Source organism: Quercus suber, unplaced genomic scaffold (assembly GCF_002906115.3).
Source record: "Quercus suber isolate HL8 unplaced genomic scaffold, Cork oak 2.0 scaffold_387, whole genome shotgun sequence".
Classification (NCBI taxonomy): Eukaryota; Viridiplantae; Streptophyta; class Magnoliopsida; order Fagales; family Fagaceae; genus Quercus; species Quercus suber.
In genome coordinates, this window is record NW_027069839.1 from 287,873 (window position 1) to 298,026 (window position 10,154).

Consider the following 10,154-nt stretch of genomic DNA (forward strand, 5'->3'; position numbering starts at 1 on the left):
AAGAGATAAAATGCAAATAACTGTAAATGATGAAAATATGAAGAAAAATGAAAGGAATAAATAAATCTCTCTTACAAGCTTTGATTACCATTGCTAGTAAACGGTGAGATTTTCCTTCTTACTTGATTTTTTTCTTTCAACAAAAAAAAGTTAAGGTTTTTATAACCTATTGTAATAAGAATATCAAAGGCAACAAGTTTGCATTTCAATAACTTCTAACTCACCTCTGCAACAAGCATCACCGTTTCCATAAGATCATCAATATTCTCCCCTTTAAGAGCGCTAATCTGTTAAAAAGAAATTGAAAAATGAATCAGAAAATGTATAAATACCAATGTCAGATGTTGTTACAACTCCTGAGCTTCAGGTAACAACCTGAACCATTGGGGTATCACCACCCCAGTCTTCAGGCATTAGGCCAATTGTAGAAAGCTCTTGCATTACTCGTTCTGGATTAGCTCCATCTTTATCTATCTGGTGCAATGAAAGAAATATGATTGAGAATCAGAAAGTCCTGAAGCCATGACCACGCAAAGCAATAAGGATTGCCAACTGTCTTTCCATGTTATCATATTTTATCCCAAAAAGAAAAAAGAAAATCATGCCATTATAATTCACATGCCTTATTTATAGCAATCACTATGGGTACTCCAGCGGCTTTTGCATGAGCTATGGCCTCATTTGTTTGAGGACGGATTCCATCATCAGCAGCCACTACAATAATAGCAATGTCTGTCACCCTTGCTCCACGAGCCCTCATTGCCCCAAATGCCTACATGAGTGGATATAATAGATATCATCTAAAGCAAGACTGTACAAGCAAGTTACAGTTCATTAAAACGTAAATAATGTTTATAGAACCCTGAATATGATCCATGAGGATATCATTTGGGCTGGCTGGGGGGTGAGGGGGTTGATGTGGAAGAAAAAGTCATTAACACATTTTCTGAGTAACATTTGTACCTCATGTCCAGGAGTGTCAAGGAAAACACATGGCTGCACTTTGCCATCTATAGGAACTAAAACCTTATATGCACCAATTCCTTGTGTAATCCCACCTGCTTCTGAGGCAGCTACCTGCAAATATCTAGCAATCAAGCTTAAATTGAATAACATGTATGACAAGCCACCACCAATAGCACAAAACTCCAATAACATACAAATATCATATAAAATCAAACATGACAAGTAGGGGTTTCTCTAAAATTATTGGGTTTAACCAAACCATAAAAAAGAAAATTAGTATTAAAAAAAAATTACCAAAAAAAACAGAGCCATAACATCTTATACTGCAAAGAAACTGAAAGGAGCATCTAGATGATTAAGCTTCCATATGTACCTTGCTCTTTCGAATATAATCCAAAAGGGTTGTCTGCCAAGCAGGTAGCAATAAAAACGTATTAGCAACCATATCGAAATTTAAGGCAAAAGCAAGAGAAATTAACAGGAAATGGATGCAGGTCCAAACGAAAAACAGGAATGCAAATTGCTAACACTTACCTTCCCATGATCCACGTGACCCATTATAGTAATGACAGGAGGCCGGTCTTGTAGTTTGTCCAGGTCTTCTTCATCAAAAATTTCCTTCTTTCTTGCCATTTCTTCCACTTTGATGGAGTCAACATCTAGGACTTCAACTTCATGCTCTCTACAAATCATTTTCACAATATCTTTGTCTAGTTTTTGCACCCCATCAGGCTTAATCCCTTTTGAGTATAAATACCCGAGAATTTCACCTTCACCAATAGTCAAGTTGTAGGCTAATTCCTCTATCAACATACCTTCTTCAGCAACCTCAAGAATTTCTACTTTGACAGGAGCTGCATCTTTGGCAGCCTGAAGTTTGGCTGCCTTCCTACTTGCTTTAGTCCATTTCCTACCCTTCCTTGCAGCACCAGGGATAGAGAGATTAAGTTCTGAAGTGTCCTCATCTGTGTCAACATCTTTGATCATTCGTCTCCGTGATCCACCAGCTGGAGCATTTTTCTTACGATAGTCATCTTTGAACTTTCCGGGTGGGGGGCCTTTTCCTGGTTTTGCTGGGGCTAAAACAGCTTGAGCAATCAGAGGATCAACCGCTGGTTTCTTGGAAGCAAATTTGTCAATCAAAATTGGCTTGCGTTCTGTAGTTTTCAAGCCAGAGTCAGTTTCATCAATAACCGATGACTTTGGAACTGCCCCAACATCCTTCAAAACAACAGGTTTCTTTATTACAGGCTTAGGAGCTACAGAAGGCTTTGCTTGTAATTGTGGTTGTGGTCTCAAAGGTGGCTGAGGGGGCCTTGGAGAAGGAGGGGCTCGAGACTCTACCTTTCCCCATGCCTCCTTTTTAGTCTCCTCTTTCACAATTGTCTTATTAGTATTACCATTCTTACCCTTTACCTCCTTTTGTACAGTAGCAACATTGTCCCCTTTCCTCCACACACTCTTCAAAGTTTTAGAATTCTGACTTGCTCCCGCCGTCAACGTACTATTTGTGTTAGATGGTATAGATTTATTTACAACCCTACTCTCACTTCTACTTCCCGGCTTACTCACCCTCGAAGTTTCTAACTTCTCTGCCTTCTCCAATACCTCTCCAAGCGATTCGATTACCTTATTCCTCTCCTCAACAACCCCCAACTTTCCATCACCATCATCAGAATCCACATTGATTCTTGATGGTTCCCAAGTAGACCCCGCCGACATCAAAACCGGCGTAGGAGTCGGCTTACGTAGAAAACCAACATCACTATCATCACTTTTACCTCCTCTATAGGTGTTACTTTGTTCAGAAACCAAGTCAGTTGCTGCTGTGGCAGAATATTTACACACAGACAATGACACACAATGCCACCTCTTCTTCTTAACCCAGTTCCCTTTTGACAAACAACCTCTCCTCACCAATGAATAGTGTGACCTTTCAGAAGCCAAACTTCCAAAACTGGCCATAGAAGCCAGAGAAACCATTGTTCCTTGCATACTTCCTACTATTATTAACATGGGGGTCTATAAAAAATAGTCCCCAACAACAACCTGAATTCAATCCTTTCTAATTCCTTATATCATATTCTCCACCCTCTACAAATCCCAGGTGGTCAATTAGCTGAAAAGTTGGTATTTTCAGTTCAGAAACAAATAGAACAAACAAAATTCAAGCTACCCAGAAATGAAATTGCCCCAAACAAACTATATATTTAAATATAAATGACGACACCCAATAATTTAAAAAAGAAAAAAAAAAACAGTATTAGTATCTTACCTCTCCCAGAAAGTTGTGATTTTTTTGGTGAGAGTTGATGCAAGACCGTTCTGGGACTCCTATGGTTTTAGATACAATGTTGTCTGTGTGAAGAAAGGCAAGTGAGGAATGGAATTTGGGTACATGTGGATATGGAGAGTTAAGGGGATAATATTATGGTGTGGGAAAGAAGAAGCTAAATTGGGTTGAGAGGGAATATATGTGAAAATCTGTGTGGCTGCTTCTCTGCCTATCAATGTGTAATGTCATGCGATGATAAGGCTGCGCCTTGTTTTGTTTCTAATTTCTATGGTCCATGCCTTTGCGGTTTTTCCCTTTTCTCTCTTTTTTATTTTATTTTATTTTTTACTTGTAATATAAAGGTTATTGACGTAACCAGTTTTCCACCATTAGATCAAGGTGATTGATTACAGCCATTGATCTAAGGGAACTAGCAACAGTCCACCTCAACAGTCAAACTCGTGTATTTTTTTTTTTTTTTTCTCTCTAATTTATTTATTAAAAAAAAAATTGACCTTTTTGATGTTGTTGTTTGAGTAGGCGGTGGAACATGGGTGTTCGGTTCCTGCCACTGAATTGGGATGGGAATTGGATTTGGGGTAAGTGATATTCTTTCCAATTCCAAGTAATAAATGTGAGAAAAGAGAACATTATATTACAATACTCAATAATTGCTTACGAAAATAAAGAACTAGGTAAATATTTATTCTTTTAGGGTCTATTTAGAATCCGTTTATTTTGCTAAAATTAAAAACTTTTTACTAAAAGTACTGTAGATAAAAATAAAAATTAGCTGAAATAATATAATAAAACTCATGAATAATATCAAAAAGTACAATAAGATCTATAAATAGTAACAAAAATAAATGAAATAGTAAAATAAACTACCTTTTTAATTTAGAGCCAAAAACATACTAAAATAAACTTATGTTAGTTTGGTGTAGTTAAATATTTTTATAGATACCATAGTATTTTAATTTATTGTGTCGGAACCTAACGATAGATGCTTTTACTTTTACCATCGGTACAAACCACCACCAAAAAATAAAAAATAAAATAAAATAAAAATAGAAAAAGAAAAAGAAAGAGGGACTGTGTGTACAATAAAAGTATGGACGGTGGGTTGGATGTGTTTAGGCCCAAAAAGGTAGTTGGGTTGTTGTGGGCCAATGGCACTCAAATAGATTTGGGCCAGCCAAGCCAAGTATTGAAGAATCAACTGCCAACGTTTATGCTGGCTTTGAGTGCCAAGGAACAACGTTGGCAGAGTAACAGCCATACAGTTTTGCATAAGTTCATGGTGAGTGAGAGTGCTAAACTACTAGTTCGGAGTAGTTAAGAACAGCTTCCAGAATCTGTACACGTAGGTACATACAGATATATAGTATAGATCTCTCATCTCTGTCTCTATCTGTTTGGTATATTTTCATGCATGAATGAATGAAGCTTTTGGTTGTGAACCAGCGCGCTTTCACAGTAATGGCATCACCGCTGAGGCTGAGATCAATAGCCCGCAAGGCTTGTTTGCGTTGTTATTCTTCTTCTGCTTTGCAATGGGAAGGTGGGATTTCCATGGTTCAAGGAGCTTCCAGAGGAATTGGCCTTGAATTTGTGAGCTTTCTTTACTTCCTCTTTCCTTTTCTTCTTTATTGGAGTTCAACATTTCTATATAAAAATTTACTTAGAATTTTAACATCTCAAGTAAAATGTTAAATTTTGATGGCATTCTATTAATGTTGCATCCTGCCAATGCTAATCAAAGCAAAGGAGGAAAATTAAAGCTTCTTCCTAATTTAGAGTTAATTTCAGTCAACAACTATTATGTGTGTGCATGTTTTGTGATACTGATGTCCAACTCCAATTACCAAAATTAAAGTCAAGGGTTAAGTTCAAGATATAAAAAAGTGGAAATAACCAACTATTAATTTTTTTTTTTTAATTTTTATTATTCGTTAGTTACAATAGGTGAAGGGGGGGGGGGGGGATTTGAAACTGTATGTCTCTATTGGAAACACCAGAAGGTGTCATTTTAGCTACAAGGCTCTTGGCTAATTAGGGGTTTGTTTTGTCAAAATTACCCATTGTCCTACATGTGGGATTTTTTACTTTTTAAATGGGAGGTAGAGAGAAGAAGATTTGATCTTGAAACTACTTGCTCTAATAATAATGATAAATTAATAGTTGTCTCAAAAGTTTAAGCTATTAGGAAATATGATTTTAATCACTAAATCATTGTTTTAAAAACATGGTCTTAGGACTTAGAAGTTAGGACCCCTAATTGCATTGGCATTGCAAGTTGCAGCAAACTCAATGCCAAGGGCCCTGCAAAGTGCCATTTATCTCACCAAAGAGAAGTATCATCTCCATTTCCAATCCAGTGCTTAAGAAAAGGCCTAGTTGTATCCTTTAAAGTTTAAACCCCAGAAATTTCTTTTAGCACTAAGAGCATTGAAAAGGTTAAGGAGACAATCCTGAAGCTAATTGCATCTCAAAACATAGGATTTTAATCCAAGCAAACCATGGATATCCAGATAGAGCGAATAAGGAGAATATTATATTTCTCATTACTAAGGCTTTTTTCCAGTCACCATTTTTTCTAAAACCTAAACCATCCTCCTTGTTTTGATAATTATAAATAAATAAATCCAACTAAGCTTAGCCCCAAAAGCTTTTTCTGAAGCTCCCTGCCACAAGAAAGCACAGAAGTTTTAGTCAATAGCCTTTACGACCTTTGGGGGAAGAATGAACTTTTTGATTAGTGTTGTGTTTAATATTTTGTGCTTAGATTTTTATGCATTGGTGTATTGATTTAAATATATTCGAAAGTAATGATTTTAAGAGGAGGCTTTACTTGTCAAGTAGTGGAAATTTTCACCTGTCAAGATGTGGAAAAAAATTGTCTTGTTCACAAATTTCCTTCTTGTCCTTTTTGGCCTACTCCAATGTAGGTGGTCAATCCACAGTCATTGTCTTTGTTACTCTGGTATAAACCTTGAAGCATGTTCTGAGCTCTGGTTTAGTGTGCTTTGGTTGTTTTCTCGTTCTGCCAATAAGTCTGCTGCAAAATTGCTGGTCATGATTAGACAAGTGTTAGATGTCTTTTGGAGGCCACCATTAAGGGTTTATAGGTATAACAGTTGCTAAGTGATTATTTAATTTTTCAGATGAATAAAAAATCTTCCACTGTGTAATTTTTTATGGCTCCCTCATGAGTTTATGGAGTAGTAGTTACTAAATTTAATTTTCAAGTTGTTTTTACAAAGGGAGATAAGTTGTTTAAGGGTGCCAAAGTTGAATGTCTTCAGTTACTGATTATTATCCTCCTGGCTCTTTGATGATCTTATGAGCTTGTACTTTTAGCATTTCTAATTTCTACTGTGTTGCATCCTCGCTCTCTTTTTTGTCAGATACTGCTTCATTTTGAGTGTAAAGAGTCTGAAATTAATGGAGCATCAGAACCGTTGTCAATATTCATTAAATTAGATGTCTGGGTATTTCAGTTGCATTGTTTCTGCCATAATCTGTAGATGCGTGTGCTCTGGTCCAGTACTTCTATTCCTGAATTAAGTGAATTCCTCTGGTGTGACAAGGTCACAGAAATCTCATTTTGTTTTTAGAGTTTGTTTGCATTAAATTGAGATTGACTCTACTGAACCATTAAGAGATAGGAATTAAATCAATGAAGCATTAATTCAAGTAAATCCTTGTAATAATGTGACTTATTTTCTACCTCATATAGGTTAAGCAGCTGCTGGAGAAGAATGAGAAAGGGCATGTTGTTGCTACTTGCCGTAATCCTGATGCAGCATCAGGGCTTCTACATCTGAAAAATAGATTTGCTGAAAGACTTAGCATTCTACCATTGGATCTGACCATTGAAAGCACCATAGAGGTTATGTGACCACTTACTCAAAGGGAAAACTTTTCATTTTGACCTTTCCAAGATGATTTTTGTACTTTTTCAGTTTGGTAGCTTTCAACTATCTAAATCTATTAACCTTGATTCAGTAGACTGATGCAATCAATAATTTTTCTTTTCCTACAATCATTATTTTTCAATAATATTGGTTTTGCACTTTTGAGATTACTTGGAAAATTCTTAGGCCTTCGGTAGAAATGCAAAGTAAGTGTAGAAAAATTGGAGGTCTATTGATATAGGTGTTGAAAGGTTGTTTAGTTTAGTTTTGTCCCAAAAAAAAAAAAAAAAGAAAAGGAAGAAAGAGAGGAGAGAAGGTTGTTGTAAGATTTGCAACTTTTGCTTCTTTCTTTTTTTTTTTTTTTTTTTTTTTTTTTTTTTTTTTTTGGGTCTTGTCAATGATATAGTACATTAATAGTTCAGATTATAGAATTCCCAGTTATAGACAACAAATTTTAGTATTTTTTATTTACCCTGATATTATGTCACATTTCAGGCATCTGCAAAGTCTATTAGAGAGAGATTTGGTTCTTTGAACCTTCTTATTAATGCATCTGGAATTCTCTCAATACCTGATGTGTTGCAACCAGGTACAGCTTGTTTCATTGTTTGAAGCATGATTTGCAGACTAGTAGTGGCTTTGACATATGCAACAAAATTTCTAGTTGTGAACTGAAACTAAGATATTTTGTTACATTATTTTCATTTTTCTATTAAAGCCCGGCAGTCAATCATATTCTTCTATTTGCAGTACAGAAACAACATTGACCAAAGTAGAGAAATCATCTTTGCTTCTTGCATATGAGATTAATGCTGTTGGTCCGATTATGGTGATCAAGGTATGCTCATTAAAAATTTTCATTTTATTACTGTGTTTGATGTTGAATAAAAAGGTTTTAGTAGACCAATGCCTGCATCCTGTTAGGTGTGTTTGTTTCATTAAGTTGGAACAAAATCTCTAAAGAATATTTTTTGAGTGATATTCAATGAGATGAAAATGTAGTCCATCATTTGCTTGTTTCTGTCCATAATGGGAAAATACAACCCATGAACCCGTACAGGATCAAACTGTGGACCTTGCCCTCCACCCACCAAATGTTCCATAGACCATTGAAAGGATGATTCTGTTTCTGTTATATATTCTTAAACAAAAGAGTGGAAGAAGAATTCTTCACATTGTGGGATTGGAAAGACATCTAGATCTAGCATGAAGAGATGCATATAAATCAACTAATCTCATGTTAATTGTCACTATTGCTCTCCGCAGATAATATCTGGATGCAGAAGCTGCTTCTTAATTAACTGCATTCCCCAATAAACAGTGTAATTGTTTTTGCAATAAGCCAGTTATTGGAATGTTTCTATTGGAAGTTTTGATTGCAATTGGGCTTGTTTAACTACTATTTTGTTTAAGCTTCTTTGAGACTGTATAGCTTATAGTATAACTAAAAACTGCGGTGTGTGATTTGTACTAGCAGCATATGTGGCCGCTCCTAAAGGTTGGCAGAGGCTCTGGGACTGAAAGGGATGTCGCGGTTGTGGCCAATTTGAGTGCCAGGGTGGGATCCATTGGAGACAATCACCTTGGGGGTTGGCACTCCTACCGATCTTCAAAGACGGCACTTAATCAGTGTATGAATTCTTCCTTGAAGTCTTAACATGGATTTTCTAGTTCAAACACTGCAAAATTAAATTCGACTTTTAAAAGAAAAAAAAAAAAAGGAGTTGATCCTTGACCACTTTGGTTTAAAGCTGCAATATGAATTAATAGAAGAGATCATTTCTTGAGCACTTCTCTATGAACATTACCTCAAGTAGTTGGTATTTTCAGATCTGAAGCATCCTTTTCAATGGTTCTAGTTGAAACTTGAGATAAGAGCCTTATTTTTTTATGTTGTTTTCTATAGCTGTTTAAAAAGTTGCACCAACAGGGCTACTGTCAGATGTTTCATCCACATATCCCCATTCTTTTATTCAGATAATTGTTTTGATACATATGCCCTATTTAAGACATGTCATTGAACATGTTGGGTATTGTTGTATTGGTAAGTTCAATTGCAAACATGTATCAATAACCACATTGTCAAAAGAGACAAAAACAAATAAATAGTGGTTCTGACTGATGAACTATTATATTCTTTTCAACTGATGCTTGCAGTGACAAAAACTGTGTCAGTGGAGTTTGCACGAAAAAAGGATCCTATTATATGCATTTTGTTGCACCCAGGCACAGTGGACACTGATCTTTCTAGGCCGTTTCAAAGAAACGTTCCAGAAGGCAAACTATTCACCAAAGAGTTCTCAGTTCAGAAGCTCTTAGGCATCATCAACAATGCAAAGAGACATGACAATGGCAAGTTTTTTGCCTGGGATGGCCAGCAAATTCCTTGGTGATTGGTCATATTCATTATAAGCATGCAATATTAAATAATTATATTTGAGTTTGAAATTTTTGGTCATTAATCTCAATCTTTTTTTATTAATTTATCTTATCTGTTAATAAATTAAGAGAACTAGTGACTATTCAATTTCTCCCCTTGTGACTCCATTGGTTCTCTGTTTTCTACTCTGATGTAATTTGCTTTCAGAAAGTAATGGCACTTTCTTGTTGTTTTCAAAATGTGTGCAAAAAAATTCAGTCTTATGGTTTTTTGGGTAAACCTTACTGACTGATGATACCAATCACATTGGTGGCACAAATGAATCAGCTTATAGACTAGAAACTTTAACTTAATAGAATATTCGTATATCAGAATTTAATTCTATTATTGGATTTTTTTGGTTAAACTTTTCACTCGGTAAGGATTTGGTTATTCAACTTTGATTGTTGTCATTGTCCATGTTATATTGTTCCCAGCTTGGTGGACTCATTTTTCTTGTTAATTGAAAATAAATCTGTTATATAGCTGTGAAGCACATTTACAGATGATTTTTGGTTTCTGTTAGGCAATTTCTGTCACTACTAAAACATTATTGAGCTAGTAATGATGGCCCTCT

At 35.7% G+C, this 10,154-nt stretch overlaps 2 protein-coding genes across 5 annotated transcripts in view; one reads left to right on the forward strand and one right to left on the reverse strand.

The window, feature by feature from the left end:
• Positions 1–3,532, reverse strand: part of LOC112024850 (translation initiation factor IF-2, chloroplastic) — a gene marked incomplete in the record, with an annotated part of 9,211 nt that extends 5,679 nt beyond the window's left edge. The window contains 7 exon segments of the mRNA XM_065760914.1: positions 225–287; positions 376–474; positions 623–772; positions 964–1,077; positions 1,340–1,372; positions 1,501–3,085; positions 3,242–3,532. Coding sequence (XP_065616986.1) covers positions 225–287; positions 376–474; positions 623–772; positions 964–1,077; positions 1,340–1,372; positions 1,501–2,982 — 1,941 coding nt within the window.
• A 951-nt stretch (positions 3,533–4,483) lies between these two features.
• LOC112024851 (uncharacterized) lies at positions 4,484–9,777 on the forward strand. 4 transcript variants are annotated; one of them, XM_065760925.1, is made up of 7 exons: positions 4,484–4,608; positions 4,706–4,852; positions 6,981–7,133; positions 7,654–7,747; positions 7,914–7,996; positions 8,633–8,789; positions 9,316–9,777. In XM_065760925.1, the coding sequence occupies exons 2-7, from the start codon at positions 4,721–4,723 to the stop codon at positions 9,549–9,551; spliced, it is 855 nt and encodes a 284-aa protein (XP_065616997.1). In that variant the 5' UTR covers positions 4,484–4,608; positions 4,706–4,720; the 3' UTR covers positions 9,552–9,777. The 4 variants fall into 4 exon arrangements, with proteins under 4 accessions (XP_065616997.1, XP_065616998.1, XP_065616996.1 ...); XM_065760926.1 differs by having other exon boundaries at positions 4,484–4,604; XM_065760924.1 differs by having other exon boundaries at positions 4,484–4,852.
• The last annotated feature ends 377 nt before the right edge of the window (positions 9,778–10,154 follow it).